This window comes from Chinchilla lanigera, unplaced genomic scaffold, assembly GCF_000276665.1.
Source record: "Chinchilla lanigera isolate Chin_1 unplaced genomic scaffold, ChiLan1.0 scaffold00013, whole genome shotgun sequence".
Taxonomy (NCBI): Eukaryota; Metazoa; Chordata; class Mammalia; order Rodentia; family Chinchillidae; genus Chinchilla; species Chinchilla lanigera.
In genome coordinates this window covers 23,930,449-23,954,796 of record NW_004955414.1, presented here as the reverse complement: position 1 = coordinate 23,954,796, position 24,348 = coordinate 23,930,449, and the positions used below count along the sequence as shown (strand labels likewise).

The window sequence follows — 24,348 nt, the reverse complement described above, 5'->3', positions numbered from 1 at the left end:
AGGGTCTTGGCAGTGTACAGTGGTGGCGAACCTATGGCAAGCTGGCTCTTTTTTTTCCCTCTCTCTTGTTTCTTTTTTGTTGTGGTGGTGATGTGTTTTTTTTTTTTTTTTTTTCTCCCTCATTGTCTGATCTTGTTTTTGTATGAGTATGAATGTGGTTTCTAGCCTCTTTGTAGTCATTGTTCTGTTCTTTTTATCACTTCCTTCTCTCTTTCCCTCCAGTCTTCTGCACCAGTTTCCCAAAGTTAGCATGATCCCCCTTTGCCCTTCAGCCTTACTTCTAATCTCTTCCTCTTCTACTGCTCTATTTTTCCCTACCCCTTTTAAATTTTAACCCCTGAGGGTAAAATTGACATATTAAGGACTTATGTACTGCATATAATTTTCTAGTCTGTTTTAGATTTTGTTATAAACCACAAATCTAGTTCATATAGTTAAAGGTGGCGTATTAATAATTACCTCAGTCTGTCAGTTTTTAAGCTGTGATTGATGCTGCTGTTATTGCTGATGGTATCAGTTTAGCCAAAAGTGACTTAATTGTTCTCAACAGCTATTCTGCCTGGTATTCCAAGACTGAGATTGAATAAGGGTCATAGAAAATACTGTGACACAGTGCCAAATAACCAAGGGATGGGCCAAACAGGCAGCAACTTCTCATTCCCAACAAATTGAAGATGTAGGATCTTGAAACAGACTCAAAACCCCAAAAAGCAGTTACACCTGGAAGATATCTTGGAGAACTAGTCATTTCCTAAGGCTTCTAAATACTAGCAACCCACCATAGGCAATTTACAAGATCACCCCAGGAATTAAACTGAAAAAAAAAAAAAAAAGAAAGGAAAATGAGAAGGATTAAGATAGTTCTCATGGGACCCTGTGTTAGGTCTCAAAAGTGGGTTATTATAAAAGATCAAGCCTTGGGGCTGGGGATCTAGCTTAGGGGCACAGTGCCTGCCTGGCAAATGCGAGGTCGTGAGTTTGATTCCCGGTACCAGAAAAAAAAACAAAAACAAAAACAAAAAAAGATCAAGCCTGGCTAATCCCTACTGTCTTTGCCTTCTGGTTTCAGATACCATCTGCCAGGATATGATGCATCAGAAAGGGCCTTTGCCCCAATTTCTGTGGTTTGGACTTCCATCCTCAGAAATTATCAACTGAGTAAACTTCTTTATGAGGAACCCAACCTCGGACATTTCATTATAACAACAGAAAGTAACAGGTGGTTGGACTTAATGACCTAAAAAAAAGCCCAGCTCTATTGAGATATAACTTAGATATTATGCGTGTCACCTTTTTAAAGTGTACAGTGACTTTTCATATATTTGCAAGGATGTACAATCATGACCACAGTCAATTTCAGAACATTTTTATTGCCCCCTAAAAACCACACTCATTAGAAGTCATTCTTCTCCACAATAATAATAAAGGAGAAAAATTATAACAATATACTGTCATAAAGTTGGTAGCGTCACTACTGTTATGTTTTGAGGCCATTATTACATAAAATAAAGATCACTTGAACATAAGCACTGTAGTGCCACCACAGTTACTCAGATCACTGAGAGGACTCTTAAGTGATTAACAGGTGGATAGCTTATACATTATGGATATTATGGGCTACAGGGATGATTCTTTTCCTAAGCAGGATAGAGTGAGTAGCATGAGATTTGATCACACTACCTAGAATGGTGTGCCTTTTAAAATTATAAATTATTTATTTGTGGTTTTTTCTGTTCAACATTGCCGTTGTTGACAGTGGGTAACTGAAACTGTGGAAAGTGAAACCAGAGTCATGTGGGACTATTGTCCATGGGTTTCTGTTATTGTCTAAACAGCGGGACAAATGATGTCTGTCTCTTCTCAAACCAAGGACTCCCATTACCCTTGTATCAGTTTTTGCTTCTAGGCTTTTCAGTTGGTTTTAATTCTGTCCTCTGATTTTTATAATGGTTTGCTTCTACCAGCTTATTTTTGTTTTCTTCTTCTTTTTGAACATAAGTGTATATATGCATTCAGTCTTTTTTATATTGGGAACAGTTCATTCAATTTTAGTTGTCTGTGTCACTTGGGTAGCAACAGAGTTGTTTCTGAAGCCCAACTGTGGTTTCATAAAATTTTTTTCTATATTCCACCAATACCTGTAACATAACGTGTGAACAATGTGTGCTCAGTCATTCTGTAATTATAAGCCCTCCTTGTTCCTTCAATTATCTTCTCTTAGTATCTTTGGTTCTTCATCCTGGAACTGACTCTCCCACTAGCTAGCTTTATATTCTATTCACTATTAAATGCTGCTGCAATAATGACATGGGAATAGCCCTTGGACCTATCTTTTTCTTTTTATAGGCACCTTGGGTGCAGGCATCCCAGAACTAAATTACTGTAATAGCCTTTTTGCTATTTTTTCCAGACCCTAGTTTCTCTATTAGGCCGTGTATTCCACTACTAGATTAATCCCCCTCAAGTACCTTTCTGGTGAAGTCAGTTTCCTCACTCAACTTCCCTCTTGGTCTGCCTTTGCTTTTCTGCTGGTCTGGAATCTCTAATTCACAGCAATTACTGATTGCACTTCCCTCTTCTTTTTTAAACTTACTTTTGCATCCTTTTGATATTTAAACATTTAGTTTGTCCAGTAACCAAGTCCATGGTTAACGGTCCTTGTTTTTTTGTCTTTGTTTTGGACATACTGCTTTTTATAGGCACTGTTCTATTTGGGAGCTGTTGTTTATATTTAACTTACGGTGCTTTTCCTTTCCTACCTATGACAGTTTTAGGTATCTTGCAAGTCTACTTGGCTGAGAGATCTATACAAGTTTTTAGGAGATGTATACTGTCATTCTTCAATTTTTAAAATGCAAAAGCATGTCCTTATGTCAATTATGTTTTAAGATTTTATTTTTTGCTTTATGCCATGTTTTAAAGACAGTGTTCTCAGTACATTAAGATGGAATTTGGCAACTATTCCTACAAATATTATATCTAGTTTATGGAGTATTAGCCACCTGATATGTCAGATTCTCTCAAGGGAAGGATTCACTTCCTGGATGCTGGCTAGTCATTTTGTGAAGGTGTATATTAGCCTTAAAGCCAGTACTTACCACCTAATATGTTAAGATCCTTGACAATTTAAAAGAGACTAGCACTCAGAATAAGGGATAGTGATTTGGTGATTTCCCCTTTTTTCCAAAGCTGTGCTTTTGTTGCTGACCTACTCTTAAGAAAATTTTCTTCCTATGATTTCCATGTCTTTCCAAGTTTTGGGAGAGGAAGGAGGATTATTGGGGCAGAGCTTGGATGAGAAAGGACATAAGGCAGAAGGCAGCTTGCAAGCCCTTCTGAGACAGTAGCTAGCTTTCTTATTTCCCTGCCTACTTTCTTTTTTACATGAGAGAAGAGAATTGGTTTAAGAAAGACAGCCCCCAGCTCATAGCACTTTGTGAACTTTATCAGTGAAAGTTTTTTCCATGTTCCTTTTATTTTTGGCCCTTTATCCTCATTCTACATGCCCATTCTCTTCCTGGCTCATATGCATCTCTTATAATGTGTTTATACCTATACATCTGCTTGAAAGATATATAATTTAGTTATGTGTGTGTTTACCTTACATCATGATGTTTGACAATTTTGTTTTTTGGTTTTTTGAGACAGGCTCTTGCTATGCAGTCCAGGCTGGCCTCGAACTTGTGGGGATCCTCCTGCCTCAGCCTGCTGAGTGCTGGGATTACAGGTGTGCACCACCATGTGTTTGCCAGTTTTTAAAGATGAATTTATTTTTCCTTAGGCACATCTTAAAGTGGGGTTTCTGAAAGGGATATAAAATTCCATATTTGTTTTTACTCCATTTTAATTTACTGTTCTTCCAGCTGTGGAAATCAAAGATTTCATGGTCCATGCTGTAACATCATAGCAAACATTCTCACATGCCTATAGTGTGTAATTTGCATATATAAATCCTTATTTGAGAATTTGAGGGATTTAGCCACCAAAGAAGAATCTCTAGATCATAGGGCCTATATATAATTAATGTTGCTAAGTGCAGACACATCATTTAGCAGAATGTCTATCAGTTTACATTCTTACCCACTGTGCATGAGAATTCTTGCTTCCTCATATCTTTGCCAACCTTTACTATTATCTACCATTCTTACTTTGCCCTTCTTATGGGTATTAAGTACCGTCTCAGTATTTGTTTTAGTTTCAATTTAATCATCTTTTTATATATTGTTAGCCACTTAGGCTTCTGTTTCTGTAAATGTATTCATATCTTTGCCTACTTTTCTGTTGGGCTTCCTATGATGCTCAGGTTGAATTGGAGACTCTTCTTGTACATAATATTTAGTCCCTTGTCAGTTTTAAATGTTGTAAGATCTCTTCCTTGCTTTCTTTCCTCTTAATTCTGTTCATGGCGTTCTTTACTAAACAGCAATCCCTAATATTGTTGAAGTCAAGTCCAACAGCTTTTTATTTTATGTTTTGTATTTTCAGTCTTATTTATAAAGTCTTTTCTCTCTAGTGCTTTTTGCTCCAGTGGTTCTTCATACACACTGGTTTACATATCCTTTTGGAGATATGTCTTTCTTTTCTTACCTGTGACCCTCAGGAGGCTTATGGCATTAACTTTTGGCTGCTCTTGATGGAGAGAAAAAAGTGTCAAAATCTAAGCCTTGTTTATCTGCTCACAAGATTGGGCTCCTTTAGCCATATTTATACTCTATGAATTGAGACTGCTCAGTTATAGCTGATTGGAAAGGGACACTTACCTAGCCACACTATGTACTCAGTGTTCCTCCCTGGAATTTAAATGAGTTCCAGTCTTTACCTGGCCTCTTGAAGGACATGGAAGTTGAGATGTTTTGGGGTGACCATCTTCTACTTTGTGCACAAAGAAGCTAGAGAAATGGCCCAAAGAGAAAAGAGTGTGAAGACACGCACAGAGAGGCACAGAAAAGTCCTATGACCCCACAGACAGGGACAGAGTTTGTGCTAGAATGTGACTGTAGCTGTCTGTCCTGGATCCCGATGGATTTCCAGTTTCTGGTTCTACTCTCTCCCAGGGCACATTATGTTCTTTATCTGTATCAGATAAGCATGGCTAACTGCTGTAACAGATGGACTCCAAAGTAGGTAGTGGCCCTAGCACAATAGAAGTTTATTTCTTCTCATACAAGCAGATCCAGAGGGCTATAAGTTAGCAAAGTGGTGGCAGTGGACGGCCCTCTACCACATGGTTATTCAGGAACCCAGGTTGATGGAGGCTGTGCCATTTGTAACATATGGTTTCTGAGGTCTCCCTGTCATCATACTACAGAAGAGAAACAATATGGGGTTGGATACATGGGAGGCTTTGTAAGCCAGACCTTAAGCTACTACAGTCAGTCACATTCCTTTGGCTGGAACCTAGTCGCAAGTCATATTTAGCTCTGTGGGAGGCTGAAAAATGTATTCTAGCTATGGCCACAAAAGTAAGAGAAAAGGCATTTGGTGAATAGCTGGATATTACCACAAGATATTTAATATTTGTATGATACATCCATATCCTCTTAGTCTAGTTTCTGTTTTTTCCTAAACTTGTTCCATTTGGTTTGTATTAATTATACCTTGATGCAGGAGGTGTTTTCATGTAGCCATACTTAAAATGTTGGAAGAGAAAAAGACAAATTCATTTATTTTCCCAGGAAAATTGGGGCGGTTACCCCCTATAATGCATCATCAACCAGCACCCTCAGATGGCCAGACTCCTGGGGGTCGTTTCCAGAGGTCTCACCTTGGAGAGGCATTTGCAAAAGCCAAAGGATCAGGTGGAGGCACTGGAGGAGGTGGTGGAAGAGGCCTGATGGGGCAAATTATTCCAATCTATGGCTTTGGGATTTTTTTATATATATTATACATTCTATTTAAGGTAAGTGGAATCATCTTAATCGTCATATCAGTGAAAGTCTAATATCATTGTTAAAAAAATCATTGTCTACATCAAAGCCCATTAGAGTTCAAAAAGCTCGTTCAAATCTATCATTGCCCTGAACCTTGCCTCCTTTTTTTGTGAGGTACTTAGAATAGCTATTCTCTTACTTTTACAGATGAGAAATCTTGGCTCAGAGTTTAAGTTGCTCTAGAATTTACCGCTAAAAAGGCACAACTAGGACTTGAATCTGGATCTTCTGATTTCTAAGTCAATGAGCATCATAGTTCAAAGCCAAGAAGTAGGGAATATCTATGCAACTGAAAAGACGAAAATATATTCTTAGAAGAGCATTAGGATTGGCACAGTGATTTCCAAGTAGCCGCTGTGAAACCAAACAATGATAGCACCAAAACCACTTTGTCTCATTTTTTCCTACAAAAGTGTGAGATGCTTTTTTTTTTTTAATTTTAAAAATAAAAGGAGGAAAACATTAACAAACAGACAACATTTTACAAAATAGCAAAAGAACAGTACAGACAATATGGAGTTGCAAACAAGGTGGTAGGGAATTAACAATGCTTGTTGTATTACATATTGATATCTTCAAAGTGGTTTCTCATGAAAACAGATAGAGACATGCAATATTGATCAACCAAGGACTCATTGACAGTTTCTTTCAGCAAAGAAGCAGAAGACAGTAGAACAGCCATGTTAGCTATCCTGCTGAGATGCTATTTTTAATATCCTCACCAACAATGTCCCTGGACTATTAGTTCCTAATCTAGTGGGTAATATAATTCATATCCAAAAGGAAGAAGAAGACAGTGTTTTTGCAAGTGGAAGAGGCAGGCATAAAAATGTTATTGTTTTGGGGAGATAGGGTATAGGTCTTTTAAAAGCAGACCCCCAAGGAAGTTCTTTCTCTACACAGGATTTTGTAGGCCCCTGGCCTAGGCACTGTGAAGTAAGGGCAGAGTCTTCACTTTGTGCTCCTAACTAGACTGAGGTTACTTTTTGTTTGTTTGTTTGTTTCTTCTTGACTAGGAATTCTTCAGGCAGCCTCAGCTGAGTCTGTAAGAATTGTCCTGGATAGTTGTACTTCCCCTTGTGGATGAGCCTGGGGAAGACCGATGACCTGAGGAAGTTTTTTTCCTTGCATCTTGATTTTTATTTGGCTATCTTCTCAAATCTCTCACTAGCCTTTTCGCCCCCCAGATATTTCTCTAATGTTGCTATTTGATTTGATTTCTGATTTAATTTTGTTTTCCAACCTCTTTTTTTTTTTCATTTACTATGAGGGGTTCCATGACTTTGAGGTTCTGAGCTGCTGTTGATGTGCTGTACCTCCTTCAATTCTCAGCTTTCAAAGGGGAAAACTGCAGAGGATCGGAAATGCTCTACCATCACACCTGGAAACACCCACAGGAAAATTAGTAAGTGCCCCCTTCTCAGTAGATTCACAAATGTTACTGAGTTAGACAGCTATAATACAGCCCAAGGAATAATTTGTGGGTATGTCTTAAAAGCATTCCTCCAAAGTTGCTCTAAGTTAATTTGATACTCTTTTTACCTTAGCTCTGGGAATTCTCAGAAGTTTCTGTATTGGCCTTGGGCTTTTAAGGGAAAGATGCAAAAAAAATACAAAACCAACAGTTCCATTTTTATATATATTGGCAAATTAATATTTCACATTTAGAATGGATTATTTCTCATTTTTAGACTTCAGAATATTGGTAGAAGGTATCTTTATTTCATAGAGAAGAAAACTGAGGCAGAGAAATCATATCTTTGCCCAAATCACTTATCATCTGTAGGGAAAGAGTTTAACATTTTGGACTTTTGAAACTCAATCGTCAAATATTTATTGCACAGCTAGAATATCCTGTGCCCCCACCTCTGAGGAAATGAAATGTGTATAGCTTGGCTCTTTCCTCTTAGAATTTATAGACTAGAATGAATGTCAGGAAAAATAACCTGTGAAAAGTTTACTACCTAGAAAGAAGGGACTTGTCAAAAGCATTATGAGAAATTATGTCTGTCTGAGTAGCTATAAAGAAGAGGCTGTCAGAAGACGTGAGTAAGACACAACAGCCGTGAGGTCCAGAGCTTGTGGAGGTCAAGGGTGTTCACATGTGACAGCTGTGGGAAAGAAGTCTTGAAGAGGAGGTTAGGGCCAGATTGTTACCTTATAATTAAGCCTCACCAGATATTTCTAAAAGAAAGTCATCAGCAAGATGAAGTGAGACTGACCCATGGAAGCACCTGCTGTTGGCCATAACGGTTGTTTAAATTTCTCAATTCTCTCGATTCTCTATGGCATTAGATATCTCAGTCACATAATGATTCATTTTTAGAAATCTTAAATAGTCAAAGAGCTCTTGAAGAAGGCTGCTATATTCTTAATTGAGATACTGATGCTAAATACATCAGTAATTTGAAAAAAATTTGTAGACTCTCTAAAGAGTGGCACATCCTATATCTTACTGTAATGCATTTGTGACAGAATGAAGTAAATCAAATGAATTCCTAAGAGCAACTATTTTGTAATAATGATAGTAACATTGATAGCAGGTTTTTATCCTTTAATTTTGAATCATGTAGAGAATAAAAATAACCAAAATACTAGTAGCATAGTCCTCCAGACATTTTACAGATGTTAGCTGCATGCAGAAGAGTTTGTTCTAGCAGCATTAAATGGCCTTTGAAATATTGTATTTTATAATGATCCTGTCAATGTATTTGGGTAGAAAAATACTCAGGTATGAAATAGAAAACCTATATCATGTACATAATACACAGCACTTTATTTTCTTACTGCCTTACAGTTCATTTCACATACTGATTGAGTGATTTATTTTTTTCTATTCTATGTTTAGGGTCCTACTGTTAGTTTCAGTGGGTACTTGTGTTTTCTACCAACACTGGGTAAGAAAACTGCATCTGGGAAGACAGGGTTCCACCTTAACACTGCCTGCTCTTTATATCAGATAACAAGGGTAGGAAACTTTGGATGCAGAGGTGTCAGTCTTAGTTCAAGACTTTCTCCATTTAAGGAGTACAGCATTTATTAACTTTCAGATATGTTCTCAGACTTTAGGTGCAGGTAAAAATAGTGCTCATTTCAGAGTCTTAACTCCTTTTCTAAAGCACTATGCCTTATTGGTTTGGCACTTTACCCTCCGGCATCATTTGGAGCACAAAGTACGTGTTTGTTTTCTGCCTTTCTTCCTAGGTGACCATGTAGGCATGTTTTTCACTCCTGGGTATTTTTTTCAGTTTGTTCTACTATATTTCTTTGTGTAAGATGCCCTGATTTATGTATTACTCATGTAACTGTGTATCCTGCAGATCTTGGTGCCTAGCCATCTGTACCCTTTTTGACCTGAGAGACCATTGGTCTCTTCTCTTGAGAGTTTCAGAACCAGCCTGGGTCATCATAGAATGTCACAACTGGCTACATTTTGTGAAAGGACTTAGGGAATTGTGTGTGATGGCTTTGAGTTGATGCTTGTTTTTCAGCCAATTTTGAGCTTGCTCAACTGCAAGAAAAACTGAAAGAGACAGAGGAAGCCATGGAAAAATTAATCAACAGAGTGGGACCTAATGGTGAGAGGTAGGTTTTCATTTAACAAGACTCAAAAATTATTTCCCATTTAGAGAATCAGTTCAAATTTTGCTCTTCTTTGATGTGTAAGCCACTTTTTTCATCTTATGTAATTTTCAACTTGCCATTTGCATACCCTTTCTCAGTATTTTCATTTTCATGCTATCAACCAGCCTGTCTTCAAGAGTTTAGTGTGAGAGTGAGTATTCTGAGAGTGAGTAAATTCTGCAGTGTGAAATAACCCAGTTTTTATGGAGGAACATTTCCTAGCTGTCTGAATATAATGTATAATTTTAGGTAAAACCAGATTATTGAATAATTGGGGCCAAATAAGAGAAGAAAACAAGTATTAACATATCAAGTACTTGTGTTTTGTGTTAACTGCCTGCTAACACAGAATTAGACATGTAAAATTAGTGTGGAGAGCCAACGTAGCCTTTTAGGATCCGCCACAGGGAAGCTACACTCCTCTTACTATCATTCTGGCCAAAGACCTGAAAAAGTAGTTGCAGGAGGTTGATGGAAATGGCAACAACTAAGAAACTGTGGATGTAGGAAGGGTAGGGAGGAAAATCTAAACAGAGATGGCAGACAAAGGTTTCAATTTCAGATAGGTCTTTTAATAAGGATAGAGGAAAAATTTTGGGATGACTAGCAAAATCTCACACATTAGATTGAACACATAAGGTTGAAAGGTCACACATAAGGTTGAAAGGTCCCCCCTGCAACTTCATTGGCACATCAGAGAATTTCTGCTCCAAGAAACTGCTGTTTCACCTTGGCCTGTTGTTTGTTATCTTTGATGGTACTAGTGCTCCATACCATTTCTGCTGCTCACTGGTCTCAGCTTGTTTGCCTGTCTTTGACTGGATAGAAGATAAGTGGGCATCCTCAGATTGCGGCCTCATGGCCTGACATTTTCCTGTAGTGTCACCAGTGCTGTTGAAATGATGTTTATGAGAATGAACCTTGGCTACTAGGCCTAGGAGCCTTGACCTTGTGGTCCAAAAGCAGAGTTACTATCTGGAATATTCCCTAAAGTAGTGTATATACACGAATATATCTGTGTGATTGCATAATAGTTGATATTTGAGTACTTGTTAAGGATTATGCTCTTACCTGACAGATATATATAGGTATATCTCACAGATAATATCTATCTATATTATGTACCTGTGAGTAATTAAACTAATTATACTTCATTTATATTTATAGTTTTCTGCCCTTACTATGTACCTGATGCTTGTACCTGATGTACCACTCACAGTCTTTTGTAGATCCTCATGCCCTAAAAAAATACCTGCACCCTGACCTGGGCCACTGCAAGTCCCAGGCCACACCTAAGCATGTTGAAAACTGTAGATGAGTATCTGTAGGCCCTTCATTTAAGGGAACCAAACCCTGGGTTTTAGGGTAAAAACCACATGAAAATATTTTCTTATTATTACTCATTGTTATGCAGACTCCCTTAGCTCAAAGCAAGTGGTTTACCCAACTCATGCACGCTGTTACCCAAGCAAGAAGTGCAGTTCTGTAACCTCTAATTACTATCTGTCCTCTTTGTGCCAGGGTTACTTCTCTGTTTTATGTGCAGAGATAGGAGAGTTGTCCCTGCTCTACAGCTGGGGTGATTATACTATCTTACTATTTCTGGAGCCACAGGTTCTAACCCAGTATTTTACTCCTTTTAAAATGCTGAGCTAGGTATGGTGGCACACATTTTTAATCCTAACTATTTAGAAGGCTGAGGTGGGAGGATCACAAGTTTGAGGACAGCCTGGGTGACTTAGTGACTCAGTGAGACACTGCCTCAACATAAAAAAAATTGTAAAAAAGGGGTATCAATGCAAAAGCCCTGGGTTCAATCCCTAGTACTGCTGAATGAAGGGATGATGAATAGAAATGGTCTAGGGATGTAGCTGATGGTAGAGTGCTTACCTAGCACATGTGAGGCCCTGGGTTCCATCCCCTAGTACTATACTCACAAAAAAGATGTGGAGCTATAGATTGCTTAGAACATACTGATTTGAACCTGCAACATGGCAAAGATGGGTAAAAATTTTCCATAGTACTTCTCAGGTACCGGGAGATAGCTCTTCTCCATGAAAAAGACCATGGCTCCTGGCTCTTCCTGTCTCATTTTCCAGTCCTTAAGATGTAACTTTCTCCTTGGCATTTCTCCATCTAACACCTTTTATCCTTACAGGTACACCCGATGGAACTTCCATACTCAAAACCATAAGGGTTTAAGTAACCTCCATTTCCACATTCCTTTCCTTTTCATACTTACAGTTTATATCCTTTAACCTCAGTTTCTGTTGCATTCATTCTTTCAGAAGTCTGTATTTCTATGATGATTTTAAAAGGCTCAAATACTGCAGTATTTTTTCTATCTGGTAAGAATTTTTTTTACTTCCCCAGATTTCTGGGGATCAGAAAGAGGATTTGAGACAAGGAAGACATGTTCATTCCAGCCTTCTAGGTCCTTGTATATACTGTTTATTCCGTAACTCCAAGACATTGGCTTGAAATTAGAAAAATATATAATTCCTAATATCTTACATATGTTTGTGTAGGAATAGAAATATGGGAAAGGTTTTTAATATTGTCTAATAACCCTTTTTAGACACTTTCACCTATGACTGATGTAAGTCTGTACACATTTAATTAAACCTCCTGGAAGGTCAGTATTATGTCATGTTATGTCTGATATCAGGCTTAATATACAGCTCTGGGATGCAGTCTAAGGAAAGGATCTCAGAATGAGAAGTGAGGTACCCTCATTTCTGTCCTCATGATCATGAAAATTTTCTTCCTAGAATAACATGTCCATTTGGGCAGATTTACTTGGTAGAAGGATGGCATGTCCTGAGGGAAGCAACGAGGGGATAATCTCTGGTGGCAAAGAGCCCCAGCAGGCAAGCTGAATATGCTGACATGGGTTTCAGGAATGTTAATTCTTTGAAGACAGGCTTTGTTTTGTTCAGGTAGTAGGTAGTAAGTAAATATTTGTTGAGTAAGAATATTCACTTTTGATTATGAGATATGTTCAGGATACACAGTAAATGTTTAAATTTTTAAACGTTTATTGTAGTATGAGACGAATTGCCATTAATACCCCTCAGAATATGGCCTCTCACTTTAAACACATATATCATTATTCTTGTCAACTTGTGAAGCAGTTGTAGAAGTCCTCTTGTGCGAGTATCTTCACAAGGTATGATAAAAAAATACAGTGAATAGTCCTTTTGCATGCCATCCATTGGAAAGGCAGGTTCATAAAAACATTACAGTGTGTCCTCATCCATCTCTGTGCAACTCTGGCTCTTCTTTCAAAGTCAAAATGACCATAAAGGGTAAACATTTTGAACTGATTCAAGACATTGAGGCAGCCATGACAGTGCCACTAAAGACACAAAAGGAGACTTTCAGAACTGCTTCAGAAAGTGGTAAAAATGACAGGGTAAGTGTGCTTGAGGAAAGGGGGAGTATTTTGAGGGAGATTAATGGCAGTGTGTCTTCTCCTGTCATAAAGTTTACAAAATTTAAGCATTCACTGTAGTTTTCAATCACATCCTATAAATTTTATGTTATTTTCATGGTAGAAGAGTAAATCATGGCCATCCCCCATTGAGATCCTTTTCTTTGGTTCTCCAGCTCTACATTCAGAGCCCTTTTGGACATATTTCATAGATACATACCCTGGCCTCATGAAATAATAAATGCTGTTTGATAAATGTCCAGAATGGAATTCATTGTGTACCCTGAGTTGAGCTCTTGTGCCTTTAATATGCCTGTTGCTGCAGATTGTCCCATCATCAGTTAGCTGCCAAAACAGAAACAGCCATGCTCCACCTTTTCCTTCATTTCCTGTGTCTCATCTGTCACCGTGTCTTGCCATTTCCACCTAATTAATAAGTTAATTTGTGCAAAAACTGTAAACTCCACAAAGGGCAGAGATTATCGGTTTTAGTTCCAGAACCTAGCACAGGCCCGTAGTAGGCTCTAAAAAAAGTATTAGTTGAAATGGAAGAAAGAATGAATGAGTGAATGGTTTTGTCTTTGGCACAGGTCAGAACTCTCTCATGCGGTTTCTTTTTCTCTAATTTTGTTGCCCTTCAGTATCTGCTTCCCACATGGATAGATTATGACTTTTGTTTTGATCCTTCATTAGGTATTCTCTCCTTTTTTAAAAATGGTAATGAGGATTGAACCCAGGGTAATCACTCTACCATTAAGCTAGAGCCCTCAGACCTTTTTTAAAATTTTGAGATAGGGTCATACTAAGTTTCCCAGGCTGGGTTCAAACTTGCAGTCCTCCTGCCTCAGCCTCAGGCTCCTAAGTAGCCATGATTACAGGTGTGTGCCACCATACTGGCCAGTAGATCCCTTTTGGTCTTGAAAAGTGCAGACTGTTTAGCAGAGCCTACATAGCTCTGAGTGCCCTGTCCTTGCATACCTATATTGCTTTATCTTTCTTCATTATATTCATTTTCTCCCTCTTTCTCCTTCTCTCCCTCCCTCTCCCTGTCTGTCTCTCTGGTTCAGCTATGCTGACTATTTATGTATCTTCTGAAATACCTATGCACTTTGCTTCTAGGACTTCACATACACTTTTTCTTTTGCCTGAGATGTTGTCTCCTACCCCCATTGCACACATTTTGACTTTTGCTTGTCTGGTAGGTTTCAACACAGGCATCATTTTCTCTGAGAGCCCGCAGAACATGGCTAGGTATGCCTCATGTGCTCCCATATCACCTGGGCTTGCTGGGTATTACTTGTATCATACCTTCCATTATGTCTGGTAACCTTCTTGAGGGTGTAGAACTTCACTGTTAACATTTGCATGCCTTGTGCTGGCATACTGACAATGTCAGCACATCTAGAAGGGATGGATAAGGTAGACCTGGAGAAGATACTCTACAAGAGGCAGCTTCAGCAATAGTAACTACTTGTTTGGAACCTCTTCATTTGCTCCACACAGTTCTGTGTAGTTGTCAGTGGCAGCTATTATTTTTTTCAGTCAGTGGCAGACAGTGTACTCAAGGAACACATATTAGGTACTGTGATGGAGTACCACAAGCCTAATGGCTTAAAACAACCCAGATTTATAATTTTGTAGTTCTGTAGGTTAGATGTACTATACTGACTGAAAAATTGAGGTCTTGGCAGGAGTGTATTCCTTTTTCAAGGTGCTATGGCAGAATCTGTTCATCATTTCAGCTTCGAGAAGCTGCCTGTATTCCTTGGCTCATGGCCGTCTTTCTCCATTTTTAAAGCAAGCAACAGTAGGTTGAGACCGTGTCACACTGCATCACTCTGACCTCTTCTGCCTCCCGCTGACTTTTAGGAACCCTCATGATTATGTTGTGCCTCTCTGATAATCCAGGGTAATCATCCTGTTCTAATGTTAGCAGATTAGCAGCCTGTATTCCCTTTCCATGTAAGCTAGCATCTTCATGGGCTCCAGGGGTTAGGACCTGTACATCTTTAGGGACCCTTACTTTGCTTTCCATAGAAGATCTTATAGAAAGGGGAATCTGAATAAATCTTATGAGCAGGGTGCAGTGGTGCACACCTGTGATCCCAGCCCTGAGTGAGGCTGAGGCAGGAGTATTGTAAGTTTGAATCCCACCTGGTCATTAGTAAGACTTTGTCCCAAAATAAAAAAATAAGGGGTGGGGATTAAGCTCAATGGCAGAGTGCCTCTGGTTTCAATTCCCAGTACCACACACACACACACACACACACACACACACACACACATATACACACACACACATACAGCTTACGGTATAGAAGAATTTTGTCAGTCAGAGTTTAGAAAAAGAAGTTTCAGAGGGAGAGGGCAGTACAAGCAGCAAACAAGGGTCTAGTCCAGGTTTCGGAATGGCAGGTTGTACAAGTAGTGCTAAGTAACTGGGGTGATGAACACTAGGGATGGGAAAAGTGGGTAAAGAGGGAGGTAATGGGAGGGAAATTAGAAAAGTAAGCTGAAGCCATACCCAAAGGCCTGCATGGTAATCTAAAAAGGTTGAAATTCATTTCCTTTACAATGAGGTGCCTCTGAAGGACTTTGAGGAGAAATCATGACTTGTGTTTAGAAAAATCGCTCAGTAATGTGCAGAGTAGTTACATGGTGAAGGTTATTGGAAAAGACCTAGCAAAAGGTAATAAACAGGTCAGTGAGCTAAAAGAGGGAACAAATTAATGGAATTTTGTGGGAAAACTAATAGCAGGCTTATCAGGATTCACTTTTGCAAACAGCCAACTCTGGCAAGAAGAGAAGCTGGGTGTGACGGAACGTATCTTTAATTGAAGCACTCTGAGAGGCTGAGACAGGAGGGTTGGAGTTCAAGGCCAGCTTGGGCAATGTAAGAGACTTAGTGCTATCCTGTCTCCAAAAAATGAGAATAATAATAATAAAGGGAGCAGAATCTATTAGAAAAATATGCGGTGGCTCACAATGCCAAAGGAAGAGCTGAACATCCAGAGCAGCTGTGGGGATTTAGGGAGCAGGAAGAAAGGGGCAGTCTCTCCAAGGACTGCTCCCAGGATGAATGAACATCAGAATTATTCAATTTAGGCTTCATTATGTTCAAGGTCAAATTCTGAGAGAAAGTACAGTTGGTCCAACCTGTATTTTATATCTATCACTGAATCAAATGCTGCACCTGAGAGGATAGAGTGGGATGATTAGGCAGTGGCGAGCCTTGAAGGAGAGGGTGGAGAATGAACCTTTTTACTATAATTGGAAGAGAAGTTGGGTTCACAAAGGAAAACTTCTTTTTTGTTGTTTTTTGGTACCGGGAATCAAACTCGGGACCTCATGCTTGCCAGGCAGGTGCTTGTGCCGCTGAGCTATAGTCCCGGCCCAAAAAACTTCTAACTAGATAACATCAATGAAAGAACTAGGTGTGGTGACACATGTGGTGACACACACCTGTGATCCCAGCACTTGGGAGGCTGAGGCAGGAGGATCACCACAAATTTGAGGACAGCCTGGGCTACATAGTGAGTTCAGGGATGGCCTGAACTACACAGGGATACTGTGTCTCAAAAGACAAACAAACAAACAAACAAACAAAAGCAGTGAAAGAGAAGAAAGACATGAAGATAAGTTGAAGATATATAGAATTTACTAGAAGATTATAGCATTAACCAAGATAAAACACAAAAGAAGAGAATGAAGATAAGACTGTATTGGTAGGGAACATGAGATCAGCTTTGAATATAGTTGAAATGCCATCAGAACAGCAACAGGAAATTTGGGTCTTAAGGTCAGAACAAGCCTGGGTTTAGAAGTCATTTGTTGGGAGTGAAAGATAAACACCACAGGAAAGGAAAGATCACCTGATTCTTAATGCCCGTGATGCTCTGCTGCAGTAGTCTGCAGTCTTCTCGGGCTGGCCTGATTTCTGTTCTAGCCATGAGTAGTCTTGTTAGAATCTCTTTCATTGTGTTAACTCTTGAACTCAGAACTCGACTTCTCTGGTTGTAGGTCTGGTGATGTTATCTCCTAGCTGTGAGTGACCTTTTATTTTTCTAACATCCTGGAATGTCAGACTCAGCCTCTCCTGGATTGCCTATTCATGCAGTGGCTTGTGACCCAGGGCCACCTGCACGCTAGTTTTGAGGGGGTGACTTTTAAGTTAATTTAAGGCTTAATGTAGTGATATGGACTCCAAGTAGAAATGTGCAGGAAATAGAGTTAAGAGATGGACCTTGTGTGAAAGATTAAAAGTAGAGTTAGATCATCTGTATAGAGGGACAGTGACAATGGCTTCTTGAGGCCACAATTGTTAAGAGTGGAGAAATAAGAGTCCTAGGACTGACCCCTGTGGAAAACCATATTTTAAGAAGCAGGAAAAGGAAAGCAAGTCAAGAACAGACCTCAGAGGGTGGGCTAAAGAAGAGGGAGGAGCACAAGCGTTTCAGTAACTCAAGTTTCAGGGAGAATGATGGCCACGGTATAGAAAAGCCAAGAAGAGTGAATTGGAGGAAAGATCTTTAGGAATAAGGCAGTCATTGGTGATTTTGTTGATTAAAAAAAATTGCATTTTACTTAGAAGCTTTCAGAATGTCAACAAAGCAGCTCAGTATTTTTTTTTTTTTTTTTGCCATTACAGAGTGGTATTCATTTAATAGAACAATTATTTCCTATGAGCTGCATCAGAGACAACTGAAGATAAAAACTACCATCCCCATATATAATTAATTTGTGCTGTGCACCAGCAAGAACCTGCTGTAAATTTCCATGCCAGTTTTCAACCCCCGCACTTACCAGGCAAGGTTAATGGCAACTGAAAATACCACCAGGACAGGGCTATCTACGGACATGTTCGGCAGTGTGTTAACAATACGAAAGAAGACACTGCACAGTTTAAAAACAAATCTTACCCAGTCTTGCATTTCATTTGTTTTCTTTAAAAGGAGTGAGTTGTATACATGGTCATTAAATGCTTTATAGACAAAAAAACAAAACAAAACAAACAAACCTGTGCTAGAACCAACTTATTCATCATCAGCTTCTTCATCTTCATCTTCCTCCTCTTCCACATCCTCTTCATCTTCTTCATCTTCCTCTTCTTCCTTCTTTTTCTTGTTTTTTTTTCAGCCTTGACAACTCCCTTTTTCGCTGCATCAGGTTTTCCTTTAGCTTGGTAGGCAGGAATGTCCTTTTCATACTTTTCCTTCAGCTTGGCAGCCTTCTTCTCGTAAGGCTACTGTCATCTGCTGCAGTATTATTCCACATTTTCCCAGTTTCTTTACGACATCACCAATGGAGCGGCCAGGACGTTCCTGTCTGATTTGGGGGTGATATTCAGAACAGAACAAGAAGGCTGAAAGAGGCCTCTGGGAGCGCAGTTGGATCCTTGAACTTTTTTGTTTCTCCTTGAGGAGGGATATGGGTTTTCATTTTTCTTTCATAATGGGCCTTGTCTGCCTTTGCCATGGCTTCAAATTTTTCTTTCTCTTTAGCAGACATGGTCTTTGCGAAGTTAACGGAAGCATCTGGGTGCTTCTTCTTGTGCTCCTCTCGACAAGTTTGCACAAAGAATGCACATGATGACATTTTGCTTTTCCTCAGCTTCTTGGGCTCTCCTTTGGCCATGTGTATGTGTTTTCCTCAGCAAGGCTCAGAGTCACCCAGTGCCTGACCAGCTCTCACTTGCCCCAGCTGTTTCTATCCATTGGTGAGATTTGTAAGTTTTATTGATGGGATGGGAGCCAGATTTGAGAGAGTTGGAAGAACGAAAGGTGAGGAAGCAGGAGCTGGTCACACTAGCACATGATTATTGAGCGCAATGCTGTGCCTGTGTTGTTGGAAACATATTATCACTGTTCATCCAGAACATCAGGTCCAGTGGAGACAGTAAGGAATCCATGAAAATGTTCATTCCAGTAAATTCAGAAGATGTCGTAAGGTGGACAGCGGTTGATGGCCTAATACATTTAATGAACAATATGAGTACACTTGATCAGAGTGAAAAGAGGATGCTTTAGTTTGGATTTTTTTTTTCTGTTCTAGTTTCTCAGAGCCTGATTATCTTTTGTTGTTGTTGTTAAGGTCTTCCAAATTTTTTGAGCTAAGAAGCAGAGAATCAAGACTATTGATTCAGTAAACGTCTGAATGTTCTGTATACCCAGAAAAGTAGCCTGTGAAGCCTTGAGCCAGAGTTTTGTGATAAACCAGTAGGGTCTTCTAGTCTCCCCCTGAATTCTGCCACAAAGTAGATGGTTTTAATAGTAAGAGTTAGAAGCTATGTGGGGCAAGGGGTAGTTGTGGTGAGTCAAGCTACCTGTACTAATGGGAAAAATAGAGGTCTAAGAGGCACTGTAAGTACAAGATTCCAGCTGAAAATGGAATAGTCAGGCTTCTAGTCATGCTTGGAAGCTTTGAAGCTTTGAGAAGTTGAAGAAGTGGAGCATATAGTGTTTTCCCCACTAGTTAGGTGGAAATGTTGCATCTTCATTCTTTTCAGTTACCGCCTTAAGGTTGGAAGAGGAAACACTTTTTTTTCTGTATTAGTAAATAACACTAATATTTGTTAGGCTAACTGTAAAAGGGAGCACCAGCCCAGAACTGGCTGATGAAAAGAATAGAGGGCACTTCCTCCCGGATGGTATGGAATGCATCATTTTTCCTTCTTGTTATGTTAACTTGAAATGCTTTTGGTTTTGAGGAGAGACTAAGTAGGCTCTCTTAAATCCTGTCACTAGATAAAACTGTTCTCATAGCAGATAGTTCTGCCTTCTAAACAGGGCTTTGTCTGCCTTTCAGTGTAGTGGACTGCTTTCCTCTGAGAGAAACTTTTTCCTTTAACCTCATGTTATTTTTGTAGATATTTGCCCAGAGCCACATGACTAAGTTGGAACTCAAACAAGATTTTCTAAATGGTAGAACTTGAGCACTGTGCTTCAGGAATTGCGCATAAGGGCTGGCGGGGGTGCAGCTAAGTGGCAGAGCACTTGCCTGGCTTTTGTGAGGCTCCAGGTTTAATCCCTAGTACCACAGGGGGGAGAATTGTACAGAGTGCTCTCAGAAGTCAAGAGAATCATTTTTCTTATTGTGCCGTGGTTAGCTAGCACCATGAATACGTGTATAATTTCTCTTCTGCACACTTTCTCTAATTTCTCTGACTTAGGATATTGAATTTTCAGAATTATCCAGCTCTGAAATTTTAGAATATATTGCACTACTAGAGTAAGCCTGATGATAATAGTAGCATGTTTTTCCCTCGCTGAAGCTAATGACCTAGAACATTTTTCTTTGAAGACCTTGTTTCAAAAGGAGAAAAATTGTTCAGAATAAATGGAGTAAACATGAGAGTCACTGAAATTGCTAGGATATTAGGGAACCAGGGCAGTGAGGTACAGTGAAAGCACTGAACTAAAAGTGGAGATATCTAAGGTCTTGTCACAGTATTGATATTAACTCACTGTAAAACCTCGATCTATTCTGGGTCTTAGCTTTCCCACTCATAAAGTCAAAACACTGAATAACATCTCTAATTTCCCACTATGTAGTTCCAGGATTAATTCCTAGAATAATTATCCACTGTTATTACATTTCTTATTCTATGATTCAGATAGATCATAGTGATGTTTCTGTCCATTGCCTGGGAGTATTTGCTGCTAAATTGGCGGGGTTGTCTGATATTTCTAAACAGAGCACAGACTGTGACTTCTGACCAAGAAAAACAATTGCTGCATCAGCTTCGAGAAATCACCAGGGTCATGAAAGAAGGAAAGTTCATGGACAGATCCACTCCTGAGAAAGAAGCTGAGGAAGCCCCTTACATGGAGGATTGGGAAGGTAAACAGCATCTTCTCATTTCTTCATAAACTGTCAGGCCAGGAAAGAGATCTTCAACACTTTTAAAAATCAGTTTTATTATTGATGTATTTTATATATATACACACAAATATATGTAATAATTTTTACCAGTTTTAAGTATACGATTGGATGAGTTTTGTCAAATGTATATAATTATATCATCAAACCACAATCTTGGCACAGGACATTTCTTTCACCCTAGAAAATCACCTTTTCCTGCCTCTGTCAACAACTGAACTACTTTCTGTCCCCATGGTTTGCTTTTTGTACACAAATGGACCATCCTCCATAGGCTCTTTGGTTTCTGGCTGCTTTGATTTAACGTAATGCTTTTTAGATTCATGCTTGTTGTTGAATACTCAGCAGTTCTTTTTTGTAATTGCTGAGTAGTATTGTGTTACATGGATGTGCCATACTTTGTTTATACATTCTCCAGTTGAGGAGCACTTGAGTTGTTTCTAGCTTTGTACTATTATGAATCAAGCTGCTATGAAGTTTTACAAGGCTTGGTTTGGACATATATTTGGTATTTCTTTTGGGTGTATGCTTGGGAGTGAAATTTGTAGAGTTTATGGTGAGTTTATGTTTAACTTCTTTAGAAACTGTCTGCTTAGTTTCCAAAGTGGCTGTCATTGTAGCTCCACCAGATCCTTGCTAACATGATATTGTCGGTCTTTTTAACTTTAGCCACTCCAGTGAATATGTCGTGGTTTTTCAGTTGTGACTTTAATTTGTATTTCCCCAGTCACTAATGATGTTAAGCATTTTTTCATGTGGTTACTTGTCATCTGTGTGTCTTTTATGAAGTATCTGTTCATATTGTTTGCCATTTTTTTAAAAATTGGGTTATATTCTTACTAAGTTTCACGAGTTCTTTATATATCCTGAATACAAGTAAGTTCTTTACCACTGTGTATTTTACAAATATTTTCTCCTAATCTGTGGCTTGCCCTTTTATTTTCTTAGCACCATGTTTCAAAGAGCAGTGTTTAATTTTGATGAAATTAATTTATCTTTTTTCTCTTATAATTCACATTTTTTTATATTCTAGTTAAGAAGTCTTTTCCATCCCAAGGTTTGTCTAATTTTGGTGTTTTCTTTTAGAAACCTCATGGTTTCAGCTCTTATATTTAAGCTCATGATATATTTTGAGTCAATTTTTGTAGATGATATGAGGTATCAGGACTTAGGCTTATGTTATATATATATATATGTATTTTTTTCAATATAATACCCAGTTGTTCCAGTTCCTTTTGATACACTTGATTACTTTGGCATATTGGCTGAAAGTCATTTAAGCAATGTATCTATTCTGGACTCTGTTCTGTCTGTTGATCTATATGTTCTTACACTGATTATCACAGTGTCTTTATTACTATGTCTTTGTAGTAACTCTTAAAATCAGGTAGTACAGGTTCAATTTTTTCAAAGTCATTTTGGCTATTTTAGGTTTTTCACTTTTTTTTTGGTTTTTCATATTTTCACATAAATTTATAATCAAAGTGTTTCACATTTTTATATAAATTTATAATCAAAGTGTTGGGATTTTTTTTTAATGAAAAAACCTGATGGGATTTTGATTGGCATTGCATTGAATCTTTAGATCTCTTTGTAAGAATTGATATTGTAACAATGTTGAATCTTCCAATATCTTACATATCTTCACTTAGGTAAATCTTTAAAAATTTTTCTCAGTATTGCTTTGAAGTTCTTAGTGTATATGTCTTTCTTTCCAGTATATAGGTCTTGTACATATCTATAAAGTTATCCTTCAGTAGTTCATATTTCTTCTGTCATCACAAATGATGTTTTAAAATTTTTAATTGCTTGCTGCCACTAGAATAGAAATGTGATTGATTTTTATATTCTGACCTTGTATCCTATAACCTTGTTTAATATATCTAGTAGCTTTTAAAAAAAATACATCTCTTAGGATTAGATTCATTAGGATTTTCTATATAGATCAACTTGTCTTTGAATAAGGACAGTTTTACTTCTTCCTTTTATGTGCATGACTTTTATTTGCTTGCTTTATTGCACTGACTAGCACAGCGCTGAATAGAATTAACACCCTTACTTTCCTGATATCAGGGGCAAAACACACCTTCTCCATAGATTTGTTTGTTTGTTTGTTTGAGGTTGAGGAAGTTACTTCTAATCCTACTTTGCTGAGAATTAAGACTAAAATGGATGTTGAATTTTTAAAAATGGATTTAAATCAATTTAAAATGGATATTGATTTTTGAAAAAATCATCTGCGATGATCGTATATTTTTGTTTTAGCCAGTTAGTATGATGGATTACATTGTGTGTGTGTGTGTGTGTGTGTGTGTGTGTGTGTGTGTGTCCAGGGCCCTTCACATGCTCTACCAACTGAGTTACATCCTCAGCTCCTGTATTGTTTAATGTTTAAAAAATTGTACATTCCTGTAAAAAAAAAAAAAGCCCACTTTGTTATGATGTTAGGACTAGATTCACTGTATAAGATTCAGGATGCATATGGCTAGATCAGTTTGCAAAGGATTTTTTTTTAAGTACCTGTTTATAGGGGCTATTGGTGATACTCTTTTCCTGTACTATCTTTGGTCTTTATTTCAGGCTGTATTTTTTTTTTCCAGAAGAATCTGTGCAGAATTGTTCTATTTTATTAATTGTTGCTGTTAATTGCTTACTGTGCCTAATTTATAAATTAAACCTTATGAAAAAAAACTTTATGATAATTATATATCGGAAAAAAACAGTATACATAGAGTTTGGTACTATCTACAGTTTGGGCATGTACCATCTTGGACGTATCCCCTCACTGATTGGTGGGGAGGGCACTGTAGTGCATTATGCCATTTCATTTACCATATTTTTCAGCTCCAGAATTTTATTTTTTAGTGTATAACTTCAATCACTGTTAATAGCTTCTTTTGGTCATTTATTGTTTTCCTGACTTTATTGAATTGTTTGTACAGTATTTTGTTTGCTACACCTCATTAAAAATGGATATGGTCTGGGACTGCATAATGATATTTTGGTCAATGACAGATCACATGTACAAATATAGCAGTAGTCCACAAGTATAATGGAGCTAAAAAAAATTCCTGTTGATTAGTTACATCACAGTTATTATAAATGTCATAGCCCAATGCATAACTTGTTTGTAAAAATACTGATATAAACAAACATTGTATTATTACTCATAAAACTATAGCACACAATTATGTATAATATATAATAAATGTTATTGGTTTATGTATTTAGTTTTTATTTTAGAGTGTAGTTTGACTTATATAAAAATTTACTGTGAGGGCTAGGGATTTAGCTCAGTGGCACAGCGCCTGCCTGGCAAGCACAAGGTTGTGAGTTCGATTCCCAGTACCAGAAAAAACCAAAAAAAAAAAAACCAAACTAAAAAATTATTACACTAAAGATGTATTGCTATTACTCTCACTCCAAATACTTCCCACCACTTTGAACACACTGACCGTGCCAATCCACTTTTTGAAGCAGCTC

The 24,348-nt window shown here is 38.2% G+C and overlaps 1 protein-coding gene and 1 pseudogene across 2 annotated transcripts in view; one reads left to right on the top strand and one right to left on the bottom strand.

The window, feature by feature from the left end:
* The window catches only part of Ric3 (RIC3 acetylcholine receptor chaperone), a 42,624-nt gene that overhangs the window by 12,976 nt on the left and 5,300 nt on the right, over nt 1-24,348 (top strand). Inside the window, exons 1-5 of one of the 2 annotated variants that reach the window (XM_013512016.1) lie at nt 3,696-3,727; nt 5,676-5,899; nt 7,263-7,335; nt 9,422-9,515; nt 20,681-20,826. In XM_013512016.1, coding sequence (XP_013367470.1) covers nt 5,702-5,899; nt 7,263-7,335; nt 9,422-9,515; nt 20,681-20,826 — 511 coding nt within the window. In that variant the 5' untranslated portion in view covers nt 3,696-3,727; nt 5,676-5,701. Of the gene's footprint in view, nt 1-3,695; nt 3,728-5,675; nt 5,900-7,262; nt 7,336-9,421; nt 9,516-20,680; nt 20,827-24,348 lie in introns of those variants that run through there. The other variant, XM_005380215.2, reaches the window with a different exon arrangement.
* LOC102015946 lies at nt 17,976-20,660 on the bottom strand (annotated as a pseudogene).